The sequence below is a fragment of the Marmota flaviventris genome, chromosome 2 (genome assembly GCF_047511675.1).
Source record: "Marmota flaviventris isolate mMarFla1 chromosome 2, mMarFla1.hap1, whole genome shotgun sequence".
Taxonomy (NCBI): domain Eukaryota; kingdom Metazoa; phylum Chordata; class Mammalia; order Rodentia; family Sciuridae; genus Marmota; species Marmota flaviventris.
The window spans coordinates 2,457,634-2,475,385 of record NC_092499.1 but is presented as its reverse complement, the minus strand read 5'-3'; the positions used below and the strand labels follow the sequence as shown (position 1 = coordinate 2,475,385).

The following is a 17,752-nucleotide window of genomic DNA, read 5'->3' as shown; positions in this document are numbered from 1 at the left end:
GGACTGGGAGGAGGTGGGCCAGGCCCAGCCTCACTGTAGAGCCCCCATGAGGCCCCGGCAGCCCCTCCCCGCCCCGGGCTGGCTTTCTGTCCCTGCTCCTAGGTTTCCTTTGGCTTAGTATGGCTGGGACCAGAGCCGTCCTCGTGTCTGTCTGTCTTGTGCTGCTGGCCTGGAGTTCCAGGGATTGGGTGGCCTTTGGGGAAGGGCTTGAGCTTAAGGGGCATGAGTGTTTGCCCTGGGGATACCACCTGGGAGCAGAGTGGAGCCCGGGCAGGGGGCTGTGGAGCACATGCCTTGGGGGAGGGAACTGCTCAACGAGAGTCTGGCTGTGTCCAGACTGGGGCTGGGCAGTACTGGATGTGGTCCCCGGCCTCACTCTCTGCTGAGGGCTAGAGGGATGGAGGAGGCGCTCACCCTCATACCCGGGCTGCTCAGTCATGGCTGGAGCTCACTCTTGTACCTGGGCTGCTCAGTCAAGCTGGAGGGGTTTGTGAGGGTTTGGAGCAGGCCAGGAAAGGAGTCTGGGGCCTTCCCAAGCCGCCCTCCTGTGTGCCCGCAGGGTCTCATACTTGGAGTCAGAAGAGCTGGTGTGTGTCTTAAAGGCACAGAGAGCACAGAGGCCTTCCAGGAGGCTCACAGCAAACCTCTTCGACTCTGGAAACCACATGAGGCTTTTCTGTGTCCCTTCTGGGAACGGATGACTCCTGTGTTTCAGCTGTGACTGTCTCCGTGTCCTGGTTTTGTTTTTGATTTACACTGTTTAATTTTTGGAAGCCACAGCACAGTCTTCGTGCAAGATGGAGCGGGCTGTGAGTAGCTAGTGTAGAAGTGCACTGAGTGCTTGCACCTGTCTGGCCCAGGGGAATGGGAGCCTGTGAGGGGTGGGGCCGGAGGCTGGGCTGTGCCCTGGGGGTTCCTGCTGGCAGCTGGGCTGGGAGGTCTGGCCACACCTGCCACTGAGCTCTGGTTTGAGTTTCTATTGAGGCAAATGCTGTGCCCAAGGACTCCCCTGGGCAGGTGGAGCCTGGGGCGGGACCCAGAGGCCTCAGTTTGCCCATCTGTGAGCAGGGTGTTAAACATGGTGGAGTTGTTACTCGTGCTTCTCCAAGGGGCACTTTCCCCCTGGGTGTCACTCTCGTGCTTTTGCAGATGGACACCCTTTCCAGGGCAGCACCTGTCAGGAGCAGCTCCTTGGGGCTGGACCTGAGCTGGCTGCAGGGTGCCTTCAGAGCTCTGTGGCAGGGCTCCCAGTCATGTCTGCTTTTCATCTCCAGGGAGCATTCCTGCTTCAACTGGGGATGACACCAGTCACTGGGCCCCTGGGGCTAACGGATTTACAGTCCTGCATGGCCCAGTGCCAGGCCTCGTGCCTGCTGTGTCCTGCCTTGGATGGATGTGCTTACACGGCCATGTGCATTATTAGCCTCTGACCCCGGTGATGGAGGCCAGCTTGAGCTGCTGCCTGTTTCCGGTGGAGCGTGCCAGGCGCTGGCCTGTGCCTGGACCTTGCTCTGGGACTTGGGCTGCAGGGTGGACCCGTTCCTATTGTCCATCCCTGTACTCTCCCCACCTTGCAGCCTCCGCCACAGCCACAGCCCAGCTCTGCCTTCCAGTCCCACAGCCAACCTGAGTAGAGCCTAGGGAGTCCCAAGCCATTCCAGGCTGGCTTGGTGGGCTGCCGCAGTCCCCTCCTACTGTTGTTCCTGGGGCTCCCCAGTCCCCACACCTGCCCCCAGCTGGAGATTTGGGAGACTGGGAGATCTGGCTCTCAGCCTTTTCCTCCAGGCGGGAAACGGATCTGTGCTTGAGGGGGCTACCCAGTCAGCTTGGCCCCAAGACAGGGGTCCATGAGGAGGAAGCATGGGTTAGGGCTTGGCAGCGGGGGCCTTGGGCTTGGTTTGCACTCTAGCTCTGCTGCCCAGGCTGTATGTCTGGAGGTGTCTTGGCCTCTCTGAGTCTCGGCCTGTAAAGGCGGCATATATTCATGGTGGCCAGAAAGCAAAGTGACCACCTATGGAGGCAGGAGGCTGGGGCCCAGGGATTGTCGAGTGGTGGATGGGTGGCCAGGGGTACCTCGCAGTGGCGTGTGGGTGTTGGATCTCAGTGGTGCCCATCTTCTCTGTTGGGTGTGATGAGAATAGGGGCTGGTGGCTGGGCTGGGCTGGGTCCTGTGGATGTGCTCCCCTGTGGACCAGGAGGCCCCATCTGGCAGGTGAGCTGGGCAGGTGGGGAAGGCCAACGCTTCCACCAGCCCCCAGACCACTGGTGCTGTGTGGGGGAGGGTGGCAGGTTGCCAGACCCCCTGCACTTATCACACTGTCCTCACGGAGCAGGGAGGAAAAGGCACCAGGCGTGACCCGTTGAGGCCACAAGCTTCTCCGTTTGCGGTGGAGCCTGTCAACGTGGCTTCTCCTCCACGGCTTGTGCCTGGAGCAAAGAGCAGTGGGCCCTGGGGGAGCGGTGTGGGGAGGTGCAGCTAGTGGGAGGTTAGAATGAGACCGGAGACCCGTGGAGAGATGAAGCGAATCTCCAGGGGGTGGGAGCAGCAAGAGCTCTGGGGAGTTTTAAGGGCAGTGCGTTGGGGGATGGGGCAGCCAGGTGGGTGGCAGTTTTGCAGTGTGGCTTGCAGTCGCAGGGGCCTAGGGGTCCCAGGAAGCCTTTTGTGAAGGAGCTGCAGCTGAAGGCCTTGCCTATTGACCCAGCCTTGGGTTTCCTGGGGGGTCATATTGGAGGGGACTGGTGGTCAGGACAGATCTGTGGTCACCCACACTGTGCTCTCCTGGTGTCTTCCCAGGGGTCCTGGGACCTGCTGGGAGGGAAGGGCTGATTCAGATTCTGCACATACCCCTTTCCTGCTGCCTCCTGGGGCTCGGAGCTGAGCCAGGGGCACCTCCAACCCTGGCTTTGGGGTTGGCATGCCCATCCAGGCTGTGAGAATCTGCTGTGGCTCTGAGGGTGGTCTGTTTCCCTGCTGTCCAGGAGCGAGCAGCCAGCAGGGGCCTGTGCTTGGCCCAGTCGCTACAGATTGCACGGGGGTGGGGGGTGGGTAGGATTGAGGGCAGATGCAACTCTGAGACCCTTAGTAGTACCTCCACGGGGTGGCCGGTGTCCTCATGACTTGCTGCCACCCCACCCAGACGAGGCCATCCTTGTCTGTCTGGCCTTGGGCCCCTCAGGGCTCCCTGTGCCCTGCTGGAGCATTGGTGGAGAACAGGGGAGGCCATTGAGGGAGGAGGGGAGCTGGCCTGTGCCTGAGAGGTCCAGCTGGTCTGGTGCCTGGCAGAGGGCCCTGGGGATGGCGTGCCGGTCTGTGCTGGGTGGGCCGGGCCACATCCTTGGCTTGGCAGAGAAGGATAGCCTGGTTGGCCCAGAGCCCCTCTGACGAGCTGCAGATGGTCAGATGGAGGGTCTGAGCCTTTGATGAGGTGCTTGGCGAGTGTTGGGGTGCAGGACAGCCACAGCTGGCTGCCAGTTTCTAGGCTGGAAAACTGAGCCCCATCTCCTGGCTGCCTGTCCCAGCAGGCTGCGGGAGACACAGGACTGTCCTCAATAGCAGGGCCTGTTAGAGCAGCCATCGGCCCCATGTCCGGGTCCCTTCCTGGACCTGTTGTCAACTCCGGAAACGGTGGCTGCACGGGGTCATGGCCCAGAGGCTTTGTTTAGGAAGGGAAGGGAGGACATGTAGAGGGGACTGTGGCTGTGGGGGCCTCGTGCTTGGCTGCCACTTGCTCACGCCTGACTGGTGGAGCAGGAGAGGGACCCCTGAGTCTGGGGCCTCTTACTGGTGGGGGCCCTGGTTCTGACTGCTTTTGTAGTGGCCCTGGATCACCCAGTGGTTCTGGGTCCCCCTCGAAGAGGCAGGGTGGTGGGCTCAGAGAAGGCCTTCCGCGGAGGACACTGTGACTGCTTGGACCTGGACACAGCCCCCTTCCACCCCCCTAGTGGCCTCAGCTGGCGGAGGTCTGGTCTGCACCTGTTCTGTCCCCTCTCTCCTGGCGCTGGTGACAGGGCAGCCTCCCACATGGGAGAAAATGGAAGGATTACTTAAGGCAACCCAGAGACCCCAGAAGTGAAATGAAAGATGGGAAGACATCATTTCTAAGCCGGGAGGCTCCCTGACGCCCGTGGTGTGGTGGCTGGGTGGTACCCAGTGCTAAATTGAATCAAATGAAGAAAAACCTTTTCCAAATGCAAGTAAAATATCTGTTTAATTAGACTATAAAGAGAAAATTAAAAGTAATATTTTGCAGTGGGGTAATTACTGTCTTTCTGAAAGCATTGGGTTTCAAGGGGAGGGCAACGGGCCCTGTGATGGAGCTTTTGGGGGTTAAAATCCTGAACTTGGGCAGCAAGCCCTAGAGGTTGGGGTCTGTGGACACCTGAGCTGCCAGGGCGACTGGGCACGCAGACCTGGCCTGGGGAAAGGTCTGGCTGGCTCTCCTGGGCTTCCCCCTCCTCCCCAGCCTGGACCGAGCCCTCCAACATGCAGGAGGTGCTGCCGCTGCCCTGGGCCCACAGAGCAGGCTAGGGAGGGAGGAGGGTGGGGCTGTGGGGCTGCTCTGCCTCTGTCTGCTGGGGTAGCATCTGGGGTGCCTGAAGGGAGCAGCTGGTGCTGTGAGGACCCCTCCCTCATCCCCCGCCTCCCCATAGCCCTGCATGCCCAGGAGCTCTGGGCTGGGCTCCATCTCTGCCGCAAGGGGGTAGCCTCGTGGGTCGTGCAGTCTTGGTCCCTCTGGAGCAGGCTGGGTTCTGAGTGACCTGGGTGCTCTGCTCAGTAGTTCTGATGCTTCCTGAGCAGCCAAGGCTCCGGGGTCTGTGCTGTGCCCTGCTGTCCCCTAGCCTGTTGGGGCCTGCCTGCCTCACTCAGCACCCCTGCTGCCCTCTCCTCCTCTCTTGCCTAGCCCCTGTCTCAAGCCAGGGCCAGTGGGAGTCTGGTGGTGAGCGGTGGGCCTGATGCTGTTCTAGGAGAGGGGCCCAGCCTGGGTGCTTGTGAAGCAGGCCAGCTTCAGGGAGAAGGTCCCCGGCTGAGCTGCCTGGTAGGGGCTGCCACCGCTGAGGAGGTGACCAGGCAGCCTCTGTGGTCTTCCTGGTGGAACCTGAGCTTGGTGAGCTCTCCCTGCACTCCATGGTTCTTCCCAGGGCCGAGTCCTGGATAGGGCTCTGAGTTCCCGAGGACCCCGTGGGATGGGGGCCTGGCAGCAGGGGCTGGGCCAGGGCTGCTCGGCTTGTCACCTTGTTTCCCACTCTCTCCTGGCCAGGTTGCAAAGGGCCTGGTGCGTTTGCAGGTCACCGAGGGCTCCCGGCCCTGCCCTGCCCCTCAGCTCTCCTTTCTGCCTCCTGCTCACAGGCCATGAAGCGGGTAAAGGGCTCCTCTAGAAGCCTCCGGCCTCAAGACAGGTGGAGGTCATCAGCCTGTCCCCAAGCCCCAGAACAAAGGGCAGTGGGCCTGGAGCCTCAGGCTGGAGCTAGGTCTGGACTGGCCCCCTTTCCAGGTCAGTTAATGGCTGCAGCAGGCGGGCACTTCCTTCCCTTTCACAGCCTCCTGCCAAGTGGAAAGATCGGCGCAATCAGAGTTGGACCGCGAACAGGCCCCACTGCCCTCAGCCTGCAGCTGGGGGCTGAGGCCCTCGGCTCTGGGTGGAGGTCATCTGGGAGGGGACGCTGGCTTCCTGGTGTGGACCTGTGTGCGCCTGACTTCAGGGCCAGCTGCCCCAGGGCGCTTTCTGGTGGAGCCTCCTCCCCTGCAGGGCTCCCTGTGGCTGAGCTCACTGAATTCCCACAGGGGTGCGGGAGGGAGTGGGGTGCTGGCCCATCAGGACCAGACCTGCCAGGCACCTCAGAGCCTGGAGGAAATCCAGGCCTTCCCAGGGGCCGCAAGCCAGCAGGCGGCTCCTTCTGGGCCCGGCCAGGTCTGCCTTTGATCTGACGAGGTGTGCCTGGGGTCACATGTACCGGGCTTACCCTGTAGGGTCGGGTGGCACTGGAGACAAGGAGAAGAGAGACCCCTGCTCATGCTGGGCCCAGGGTCCCTCATCTGAGCTCGGCTCTCACCACTGTGCTTCCCATGCATGGTGGACAAGGACCCCTCAGGCTGCCACAGCAAATGAGATACCTCTGTGGTGGCCTCAGCTTCCTCAGCTGAGAAGTGGGAGTGTCTGGGGAAGCCATCATCTCTTGTGGCCACTTCAGGAGCTGGATAGGAGCCAGATGTTGGAAATCCCTGGGGTTCTTGTATGGCAGGGAGGCTCAGGTTGGGGACAGGCGGTGGGACTGGTAGAGTCTACCCAGGGAAAGGACCCTGGGCTCTATCAGGGTGATCCCTGGGAAAACCTGGGGTGGCCACTGCCACAGGTCGGCCAGGCTGGTGTTTGTCCAAGGGGCTGCCTAGGCCAGGTGTCCTATGTTTGGGCAGGCCCTTGATGGGGGTGCTGGCCAGCTCTGGGCAGGAGCAGAGCCAGCTGGGGGCGTTGGGGCATGTGGGAGGGGGCCACTGGGGAACTTCACCTTGAGACTTGGACCTTCCTGACTCTTTGTAAAGGTGGCCCCCCAGAAGGACCCTCTGACTAGGTGGGGGCTCCTCTGGCTCCTGTCCTTGCCACCTCTGGATCCACTCTTATGGCTAGGGACCTCATGTGTCCCCAGCTCTGTGGGGGTGGGTGGCCTTGCCTCTGTCTGCTGCTGCTCTGGAGATGACCTCGCCCACCCGGGGTCTTGTCAAACATTCTTGGTGCCCGACTTCATTCTCCAGCTGGCTGGAGTCCTGGGGAGGCAGGGAGAGGGTCTCTAGCACTCTCCCACCCCACCCCACCCTGCCCGCCTGCCCAGTGAGGGAGGCTCCTGTGGCCGCTCCCGCTGGCCTCCCGTTCCGACCCGGGCCAGGCCTTGGCCCAGGGGCCGGTTGTCCAGGAGCCGCCAGCACGCCTTGTTAGCTGCGAGCTGTGAGGTTAGTGACGGCGCGAGAGGCGCGTGGCTATCAAGGGCACCATGAACCTCACTATTAAGTTCCAATAATTATTTTCCTGCTGGGCTCCTGTGGATGGAACTGTGTGGGGCTTATTAATCAGTTATGGACGGCTCCGTGGCCTGGCGTCAGCCCTCTGTGCTGCAGAGGTGAGGCCTGGGTGTGGGCTCTGCGCCTGCCCTCCCATCCCGGCACTGACTGAGCCTTTGTCCCTTGCTGTCCTCAGGATCCCTGCCTCTCTGCTCTGCTTCTTGACAAGCTGCCTGCTCCCGGGGTCCTGCCTGCCTGCCGCCCGGAGGCCGAGAGCCGCTGCGACGTCTGCACCATGCACCTGCACCAGCTCACGCGGGAGGCCCTGCGCCTGCTCCAGGCCCCTGCCGGCCGAGGGGACCCTGACGCCCCTCCAGGAGGCCCCGTGTCCCCCAGCGCTGGAACCATGAGCAGCCCCAGGGATGCCCCTGGACCAGCGGGTTCTGCAGGGAGGCAGCCCTCAGCGGGGCCTGACAGGAGGAAGGGGATGGCCTGGCCGTCTGGGCCCAGTGTCCAGGTGTCTGTGGCACCGGCGGGCCTGGGCGGGGCGCTGAGCACGGTCACCATCCAGGCCCAGCAGTGCTTGGAGGGCATGTGGAGCGTCTCAAGAGTCAACAGCTTCTTGCCTCCCACCTGCCTGGTGAGTGTCCTGGGTGGGTCAGAACTGGGTCCTCTCCCAGGGCCCCCCACATTCAAATGCCTTGTAGGGGTGGCTTCTGCAGGGAGGACTGTGGCGTAGGGGTCCCCAGACCTTCCTGAGACCCGCATCAGGTGCCCTGGGGGGTGCTGGCTGCAGCACCCCCTGCCTCCTCGGGAGTGGCTGTCACCACCTTAGTCTTGCTCCTGAGGTCATGGGTGATGCTGTGGCCCACGGAGGGACCCAAGGTCTCCTGGACAGTCCCAGTCCTTACACTGGGTTGGGGCAGAGGGAGTGGCTCCCAGTGAGGAGCTGTCACACTAGGCTTCCCAGAGGGGCACGACTCAGGGGACAGGTCTGGAAGAGCCACGTGAAGGATGGGGCCTCACCGGTGGCCAGGTTCCGAGCCCACTACCATGCTGGCTGCTGTGCTCAGAGGAGGCCAGAGACTGTGTTGACTGGGGGTGTCCCAGCCTCCCTCCCACAGCCTCTCCAGGGCTCTGGCTCCGCTGGAGCTGGCTCTGCCGCCCTGACTAGGGCGGGCTGCTTTCATGAGGGACCAGGTGGTCAGCTGCATGGCCAGTGGCCATCTCTGCAGCTGCTCTTCTCTTGGCCCTGGAGCCTGCTGGATGGAGTCTCTTTCTGGGGGTCTCAGAGTAGGGGGCCTGCTGTGTTGGGGGTCTCCTGGGGGGCTGGAGGATGTGGTTTGGGTTTAGGAAGGTGTGGGGGCTCCTGGGGGGGGCCAGTTCCCAGAAGAGCACCCTGCATAAGCCCCACCTGACTGGGGGTCACTTCTAGGGACACCATGCCCTTAGTTGTAGCCACTTGCTTGTTGAGGACTGAGGCAGAGGACCCTCCAGTGTGTGCCCAGTGTTGATCTGGGTTCCCCAGGTGGACAAAGCAGGAGGACCCAGCAGGAAGAGTAAAAGAGTGGAGCTGGAGCTGGAGGCCTATGGAGGGTCCCCCTGCATAGCCACCTGGGGCCAGGGCAGAAGGTCCTGCGGTGGCTGTGCCCAGTATACTTCCAGGTGGCACAGGCCAGCTGCATGGGCTCTCCTGTTGGCAGTCTCTTAAGTGAGCAGGTGGGTCCTTGGCCTCTGACCCCCAGGGTGGTTAAAGGACATAGGCAGAGGTACAGGTCCCACAGCCACTGGGCAGTATTGATACAGGACAGGCCCTGTCCCACGTCTGCTTGCTGGCCCCACTGACTCTGGTGACATGGTGCTGCCTGGATGTGGTGTGGCCCGAGACTCCTTGAGCTGAGACCATCCCTGGGTTGGCTGCTAGGCTGCCCCTCGGGGCCACTGGTACTAACCTTGGGGTGGGGTGCATACGAGACTCTCAGGAAGAACTGACGTTAACTGGCCTCCAGTGGGTGTGACGACTCACTGTAGGACTGGCTTTGCTGCCCCAGCCTGGACAGGAGGCCCCTCCACTCACCCTCCCAGGAAGATTGCAAGAGGAGGCCAGCCCCTCTGGGTCTCCTGGCCTGACATCTGGAGGAGAACGCTGGGGCAGCCCTGGGACAGGGAGGGCGCAGATGCCAACTTCTGTTTAGCTGAGCTGAGAGGTTTCTTGGAGGGGGCAGTGTTGGGCTGGGCTCCAGGGGCTGGAGGCTGAGGTGGTGGCCCAGAGCTGCCTCTCCCCCACCCTACTCCATCCACAGCCAGCCTGGCCGTATCCCCTGCGTTTTCTGGGAATGTGTGAGGCTGACTGCACTTGGTGTGGTGGTGCGGTGGTGGGGGACAGTGGGGGCACTGGCCCCAGGTCGGGCAGCCCCGCTGGTGGCCAGCAGGCCATGAAACGTGGGCGTGTAATGCACGTGCTCCCTGCTTTATAAGCAGGTCAGTTGTGTTCAGGGCAGGCAGGCATGGATTTATAATTAGAACATAGCCCCAAGCCATCAACAGGGGGATTATTAGAACTGTAAATAGGACTCGAGGACCCAGGTGAGGTGTGTCCCCGGGTCAGGGCATCGATCCTAGAGATGGCCTTGCACTCGCCATGCTGTGTGCTGCTGTGGAGGCCCCAGGGTCCAGCCCCCTGGTCTCGTAGCTGTTGGGCAGCCTGCGGCCCCCTGTCCTGGGATGTGGAACTGAGTGGGCAGGGCTTGGCCCAGTGGGCACTGTCATCTTGGCTGAGGCCAGTGTGGGATGCTGGGAAGGAATGGCCAGGCCTGACCAGAAGGGCTGGACTTTGGAGTGGGAGGAAGGGGATCCAGGGCTCCAAGGGTGCAGAGTATTGGAGGCCATGCTGGAGCCTGCCCTGGTGGTCCTGCTCTGGGTCTTTCTGTGGCCATGACTGTCCTGGAGAGCTCTGAGTCCTGGTAGAGCAGCCGTGGCCAGCTTGGTGCCATCAGGGGCCCCTCCCACATCCAGCGTCCACGAGCTCAGAGTGTGGCCCTCTCTGGACCATTCCACCTCCTGAGCATCCAGGCAGTTGTGGAGCTGCCCAGCAGGAGGCCCAGCAGTCCATTCCAGACTGTCAGGTGGGGCAGCTCTGCAGAGCCTGGCTGCCCCGGGAGCTGGGCTCTGGGCCTGTTCCTGCCTTGCTAGCTCTGGGGGTGCTGGACTTTCGCAGGCTGCCTCAAACCCCCTGCCTTGGCCTGCTCCTGGGATTGCCAGGCTCTGGACACACTGTTCTGAGAGTGCCCATGGGGACCTTCACAGAGGCCAAGGAAACCTGTGCTCATTGTCCCCCCAGAGGTTGTGGGGTGGAAGCCCTGGCCTCCTGTGGATACCCCCAGAGGATAGCCCAGGAGCGGAGGCCCCTGGAGCTAGGGAGTCTCTCTGTCCCTGGTGCCTGGGTGGCACTGGCCTGGGGTTCCTGCTGCCTGCCCTGGGCCTGCCTGCTCCCTGCTGTGAGCCTTGCAGGAGGCTGGTGGTGCCCCTGCCCTTGTCCCTTGTCCCTGGCTACAGGCTGGAGGGGGCTTAGGTGGGCTCAGGCCTGGCTCTCCATGATGCTTCTTGACTCACTGCCGGTGCCCTGTGCGAGCCCCAGGTCCTGGATCAGGGGTTGGCAGGGTGGCCCTCTTTTGAGGCTGTGGTGATGCTTCTGTGGTGTGGGAGTGGGCAAGGCCCCTGCGGGGTAGGACTTCCCAACGTGGGCTCTCCAGGTGCCCAAGGTCTCTGGGTGATGGGGAGGAGCTTCAGGGGGTGGGGGAGTCTGCTCACGGAGGCTCCAGCACCCCTTCCCGCCTGTGCAGGGTGAGGTAGTGTCTGTGGGTTCAGCCTGACTGCCCGGCCACGCCTCAGAACCCTCTGTAGTGCCCGGGGAGGACGCTGGTGGACGCTGTCCTTCAGAGTCCACAGCTGTGGAGTCTGGCCAGTGCGTGTAGGAAATGGGTGTTTCTGTGTTTCCTAAACCGAGTTTCGCGGGCCCTGGAGGTCTGGAGCGGTGGCCTGGGCCCTGGCGGCGGGCCGGTGTCGGGCGCTGGGAGCGAGGCGCGGGCTCTCTAGCCGCCGGCCGGCCTCACGCTCCGCTCTCTCGTGCTTTCCCTTCCGTTGCTGCTCTGGCGCCTGCCCGCTGTCTGTCTGGCCGCCCTCCCTGTGTCCCGGCCCCCGTGTTGTGGTCTCCCCTCTCGCCGGCCCTCCCTCCCCGCTCCGCCTGGCTTTGGGACGGCTTCTTTTGGCATGCCTGGGCTCTGCTTCTGGCAGGAATTGGCAGTGGCCGTCCACCCGATGGATGGAGCCCTGTCACGGCAGCTCGCGGGACGGTGGAGCCAAGGCGCATGCAGGACTCCTGAGACAGGTCAGTGCGGGGAGGCCCCGCCACTACCCGTGTGCACCGCCTGGCAGGACGGAGCAGGCCTGCTGGGGCCAGCAGGTGGGTGGGCCAGGGCCCAGCTGTCGGCACTGTGGCCTCCGTCCCCCTGGGCTGGCAGGCCGGCAGGTGCGTGGTGTGGCTGGGCCTGGCACTGGGATGCTGCCTGGGCTCCCTTGGCAGTGCCGTCACTGGCTGGTGAGAGCCACCTGTAGCACCAAGTGGGCTGTGGGGGGCAACCCCCTGCCCACCTAAGAGCCCCTGGCCCTGGGATGTTGGCTGGGTGTCCAGTGGGTGCTCAGCCAAACCCAGCTCTGCTCCAAGGAGCTCTGGTGGTCAGCATCATGACTTTAAGATTAATTCTTTTCTATGCCACTCTGCTCAGCAAGGGAATTCAGATCTTAAAACAAAGCGATACAAAAATACTTTGAGGTGAGAGAGTGGCTTGGAGAAAGGGAGGGCCGGCCAGGCTGGGCTCTGAGGGGTGTGGAGGAGTTCCTGCCTCAGGCTGTGGTGGGTATGGTGTGCTGGCACAGTGCCTGTGAGCTGCTCCAGCTTCCCCTTTCTCCAAGCTTTTCCCTGTATATTGCCACTGACCTTTCTTTCCTGCAACTGTGGGGCGTGGCCACTGCTCTGGGGGCCAGGAGGATGCTGGGCTTCCACTGATCCTTCACAGACAAGTTCTGCTCCATGTCCTAAAAAGGGGTTGGAAGCCATTATTGGCTGTGGGCTTGGCAGGGTGAGACTCTCCTCCATGGTGAGGAGGACTCTTTCTGGAATGTTCCTTCCTGGGCCTGGGTGGCATACCTGCTTCTAGCCTGTGCCCCTTGGGAGACCCTGAGGACAGTGGGCTCTTCCGCCCCAACATGGCCAGACTAGACCTGCGTCCTCAGCCAGGGCACTGCAGCCCTATGCCAGCTGGACAGAGGACACCACGGGCAGGTTTACTCCGCTCGGTGGAGCTGGGAGGCTGGGAGGGTCTGGAGCAGCTGCCCCCGGGGAGAGGTGAGCCCCTGCCCCCCAGAACCAGTGCTGCCTGGGGTCTAGGGCTCCAGATATGCTGCGAATCACAAGCGGAAGCTGGTCCTGGGTCCGCTGGGTGCATCCTGGGGAGCATTTAATTACATTTGAGCTTCATTATGGGGCTGTCTCCTTTCTGGAATTTATTTTAGCTAATTAGTTGGAAATGCCAGAGTAGTATTTCAGACAGCGGAAGCACAACACGTCCTCCTACGTGGGCAGTTAGTGCTTGTGCCAGATACTTACTGTGGTTTTTGTCTGATTGTGTCTCTGGGCACCTGCATGTGGTCCAGGTGAGAGGGATACAGGGCCCTGTCCAGCTGCCTTGACCTCGGGGGTCACTGCATTTCTAGAACCAGGCCCTGGTTGCAGGGCCCCTGCCATGGCAGACCAGGTGCACGCCGTGGCTGGCCCAGGGTCCTCCTGCCTTGCCTTGGGAGCCAGGCCTTCTCCCTGCCTCGGTCTCCCAGCCTCTTGGCCAGAAGTCAGGGCAGGGGTGTGCCGGGGTGGGGTGGTGCCTGGGCCGCGGGAGTGTCTGCTGCCCGTCTGCTCCTCACCTGGACTCTCCTTCCCTGCAGGCTGAGGCAGCGGTGGCTGCTGTGGCGGTGGCAGACACGGTCCGAGATGGTCCCCCCATGGCGGGCCCTGATGGTGTGTCCAAGGTGTGGGGCCGTGGGGGGGCCTGCACATCGGCTCTGGTCACTCCAGCCCCAGGCGCCTCGGCAGGGGGCTCTACAGGCCCCTCGTCGGCCGCAGCCTCCTTCTTTATAAGGTAAGTCCTCCTGGGGCTGTTTGGGCAGCAGTGTGCACCAGAGTCCTACGGAGGGTGATGAGGGCACCTGGGCCCCTGCCCCCGATGACCTCTTAGAACGGGGCCTTGCCAGCTGCTCACCCAGTGGGTGGAGGTGGGGACGCAGGTGTGGCTGGCTTCCCAGCGCTGGTGCCCTGGCTTTCTGTCCCAGGCTAGAGCTGGGTTTCTGGGAGTGACTGGCTGTGGTTTGCAGGCTCAGACCCTGGAATGCCCAGCAGAAGGCGGGATATGGCGGTGATCTGGTTCCTGCAGAGGGAACATGGTGCTCAGGGTGGGGAGGTGGGGGTTGGCGTGCAGGAGCAGTCTTCTCCCCCGCCTCAGCCCCAAGGCGGACCCAGGCCCGTGGCTGGGGGATGTGGATCACAGGATGTAATCGCGGTAATGAGTGGTAATGGCGAGCCCAGCTGCGGGTCAGTGTCCCATTAGCAGCCCGCCCGGGTGCTGATAAGCCTGTCCATGAATCACGCCAGGCAGGCGGGAGGGGACGCCTTATCAGTGCTGTTCCGGGGGCTGCAGGCCTGATTGGGGAGTGACGGGGCATATGATTAGGGCATTGTCGCGCTGGGCTGAGGGACAGGCTGGCGGCTGTGCGGGTCTGCCTCCTGATGGATGTGGCCTCAGCCGCCACCCCAATCAGGTGCAGAGGGCCCTGCTGGGACCCTCTTGGGGGGGGCGGGGGTCCTTCCCAGCCTGCTTAGGCGTGTGCCAGCAGTGGTCAGGGCAGTGCCCCGGGAGAGCCCAGCTGGTCCTGTCCCACCCTGCCTTGTCCTGATTTTCAGGGCCTGTGGCCTGGGGCTCCTGGGGGACTGTTCCTAGGTGGGAATGGAAAGGAGACTTCCTGCAAAGAAAAACCACCTCCGCGCCCCTGGGGCCACCTTGCCGCTGAGGCCCCTGGTGTTTGAGGAAGGGTCTTGTCACTGAGGAGTGCAGGGCGGTGTCCGTCCCCCACACCGGCTCATTAGCGACCCCGAGCCCCAGCAGAGCGGGCGCTGTGCCTTTTGTCTCCACCAAGGCTGGCGCTGCTCCCTGCCTGCTCAGCGGCTGACCTTGGGAAGTTACCATAGAAACAAAGAAACAAGCGCATTGGGCTGGGGACCAGAGGCAGGTTTCCCGAGGGGGGAGCCCTGCCGCCTGCCATTACTTCCAGCCCATTAGCTGCCCTGAATCACAGTGAAGGCCCTTCTTCCTGAAGGCCCACGGCAGGTGGTGGGTCCTGGGTCAGGTTGGGGGTGGGCGGCCTGCCAGGTGATGGTCTTGGCGGGGGACCCCTGGTTAGACCCTGACCCAGGGGGTGAGATTAGGGGTGCTCTCGGCACATGTGCCTGCTCTCTGGCTGGCTTGTTGGCTTTGTGGGGTGGGGGCAGGGCTTGTCAGAGTCATCAAGAGACCATGGGACTTGGGCTCCTGCTGGCATGTCCTGGGCTCCCACCTCTACCCCAGCAGGACCGAGGGCAGCTGGCCTCAGTGTGCCCTGCCCCTGGGAGCCTTCCAGGCTGGGGTTGGTGGTCTTTCTGTGGAAGTGGCTGGTGGGTCTTGGGCACTGGAGGCGGCTGGAGGGTTGGGTAGGAGCCTGGTAGGGGCATTTGCCAAGTGGGGCAGAGGGGAGCCGGAGTCGGGGGGAGTCAGGGCTCTCGGTCCTGCCGCCCCCGGGCGAGGCTTTGTCCTTCCTCTGTGTGCTCATCTCTGGGGGCTGAGGGGGCCTGGAGATTGGGGCTTCTCAGGGCCTGCAGGGGTGAGGGGTGGGCAGGGCTGCGGCCTGGGTGGAAAGGCACTGGCTTTAGCCGGCCCCCGGGGACAGTGGTGAGGGCCACTTGTGTGGGCAGGGCCCTTGTAACTGGGTTTTCTCCCAGGGCTCTGCGAGCCTGCATTGGAGCTCCCCTTCCCTTCTGCGACCCTGTGTCCTTCTCACCCTCTGAGAGTGTCCCACCCAGCAGCCTGCATCTCCTCTCTCTCAGATGCCCCGTCAGAGTGCTGCCCACCTGCCCGCCCTCCTCCCTTTGTGTGGTGGGAAGAGTGGCCCCTCTGGGGCCTGGAATCTGGTCTTGGGAAGAGTCCCTGGGGGCGTCTCCTGGGCAGGCTTGGGTAGGGGACGGGGTGCTTCCCTGCAGCACAGGGACATTGTGCTGCACTCAACAGGACCTGGGAGCCACCAGGGGCAGCCCCCACTGAGCCCCCTGGCATCTGCCTGGATGTCCAGGTTGCCCGGCAGAGGTCCAGGGCCAGGGTGGGCTCTGGGCAGAGGCGCTGCTCACAGGAGCTCTAGCCAGGAAGCCAGGGCAGGAGGGCTCTGTGGACAGGTGTCTCCCAGGTGAGGCTCCAGGTGGTGTGGAGGATGCTGGCTGCAGCAGTTTCGGGAGGCATGGCTGCTCTCCACAGCCAGGGTCAGGGCACCCGGTGGCCCTGCAGACCCTTCTGCCCGATGGCCTTGCCTGCCAGCCCCAGCAAAACACCGCCCGGAAGCTCTGGGTTGGCCGTTCAGGCCCCCTTGGTGCAGGGACGTGCTTCTCGGGGTGGTGCTGTCCTGCTGCTCAGGACCAGGTTTGTGCCCCTGAGGCCGGGGCCATGGAGGGGCTGGCAGGTCTCCGTGGGCCGACGCATGGTAGCCAGTGTGTGCTGGACATCTGGGAACCTGTCCCTGGCCTGAATCCATCAGAGGGGAAAGTGCCTGTCTTGGGGCCGCCCTGCCTGGCCCAGGCTGGACTCATGCCCAGGAGCTGAGCTGTAAAAGCAGACACCTGAGGGCCGGGAGGTGGGGAGGGGTCCCTCTAGTTAGGTGGGACCCTGGGTGGGGACGCTGGCCATAACCATCCAGGATCTGCCTAGATGGCCTGGGACCTGGACATGCGCATGGCGGGCGCCTGGTGGCCCGAGGTTTGCACAGACCCTGCTCCCAGGAGGGTCACGGGGCAGAGCTGTCTGTGGCTGCCCACGTGACTGAGGAGCAAAGCCAGTCTTGCCCGTGGCCCCCACTTCACTCCAGCCCCCATGACTTCCCATGGGGAGCAGTTGGGCCTCTGAGTCCCCTCCAGGCTTAGGGACACGGTGTGTGTGGGCCTGGGCTGGAGCTGGGATGGGCCTGGGGGCAGAGTGACTGCAGAATCCAGCAAGGGTGGGGAGGTGGTTCTGGGTGGTGTGCCTTGGCCACTGCTGTCCCCCTGGGGGGCTAGCCCGCACCCTGCCCTTGAATCCTGGGAACGGGCACCGGTTGCAGATGTGGAGGCACTCTGGGACCCTCCTCACCCTGTCCCTGGGCCTCTCTGGCACCCACCGAGCCCTGGCCTCATTTCATCGGGGGCAGGACTGCAGCTTCTTCCCACGAGGCCCCTGAGGAAGCTGTAGGGTAACCCCAAAGGTGGGTGGGTCCAGGGCAGGAGGGGCTGTGGTGGCAGGAGGCCGGCGGAGCCCTGGAACAGACTGATGAAATTCAAGCCTGCTCACACTGCTGACCTCGATGGACGGCACAGCCTGCCTGCTGCTGGCCTCCCCAGGGGTGGGATGTGGCTCTGCCTTTTAGGGTCCCCCGCCTTGGCTCCCCACCCTGCAGCAGGTGCACCGTTGTTCTAGGCAACAGGGTTGCCTCCTTCTGCAGGAGGTGTGCTGTGAGGTTCCGGGGCAGGCGGGGCGGGGGGCACAGAGGCCTGCTGGCTCAGGCCTCTGTGAGGCGCTCCAGGTGCTGCATGAGGCCTGAGGGCAGTAGACACAGGCCTGGATCCCCAGGGCGCAGGTGCCACCGCTGCCATCAGCTCAGGACCGAGGAATTCAAGTTTCCGAGGCCGAGGACTCCTGGCGTGGGAACTTGTCTCCTGCCCTGCTTCGCCTGGGCGCGCACGGTGCCTGCTGGGGCTCTGTGGAGGACTCCTCCGTGTGTTGTAGATTACTTTTATTTTCTGTGGTGACACCTCGCTAGGAGGAAGCCATCCCCGGGGTCTCTTAAAAGACAACTCTTATTAAAGATGAGAGGAGTTTCTCGCACGCCGCCCACAGAGCTCCCCGCGGTGGGAGGTGGGGCGGAGGCTGAGTGGCCCCAGTGTGGGCCCTTCTGTGCTGGGTCCTGGGCGGACAGAATAGACCCAGGGAGCTGGGCAGGGAGGGGGCTTTGTGGGAGGCGGGAGAAATGGTGTGGGGTAGGGCTGGGAGGGGAGCTGTGAGTGTCCCTGGTGCTGCCTGGCGCCCGCCTGCAGCCCGCTCACTTCCTGGTGGCCTGCCCCTCACCAGGGGCTTCTCCACTGGAAGGTCAGGACGGGCGCAGAGAGAAGGGCTCAGCCAGGGTCACCTGTGCACACTTTCATGTGGGAGATGTCCCTGGGTTGCCTGTGCTGGAGGACATGGGGTGGGTTGTGCAGGCCTGGTGCTGGGCACAGAACGTGGGCCCTGGGCGGGTGTGCCCAGGGGAGTGACTGTGTAGAGCAGGAAGGCGGAGGGCTGGGGGCTGCCAGGAAACCCACCCCAGGAACTGGTGAGACCAGGCACAGCAGACTGACCTGGGATGTGTCCCTGGGTCTGCTTGAGGCACGGCCTGTGGTGCCTGGGC

General features: G+C 63.3%; 1 protein-coding gene across 2 annotated transcripts in view; it reads left to right on the top strand.

The window, feature by feature from the left end:
- Positions 1-17,752, top strand: part of Kif26a (kinesin family member 26A) — a 34,785-nt gene that overhangs the window by 4,430 nt on the left and 12,603 nt on the right. Inside the window, exons 1-3 of one of the 2 annotated variants that reach the window (XM_071607478.1) lie at positions 7,573-7,631; positions 11,285-11,378; positions 12,989-13,182. In XM_071607478.1, coding sequence (XP_071463579.1) covers positions 11,313-11,378; positions 12,989-13,182 — 260 coding nt within the window. In that variant the 5' untranslated portion in view covers positions 7,573-7,631; positions 11,285-11,312. Of the gene's footprint in view, positions 1-7,187; positions 7,632-11,284; positions 11,379-12,988; positions 13,183-17,752 lie in introns of those variants that run through there. The other variant, XM_027946720.2, reaches the window with a different exon arrangement.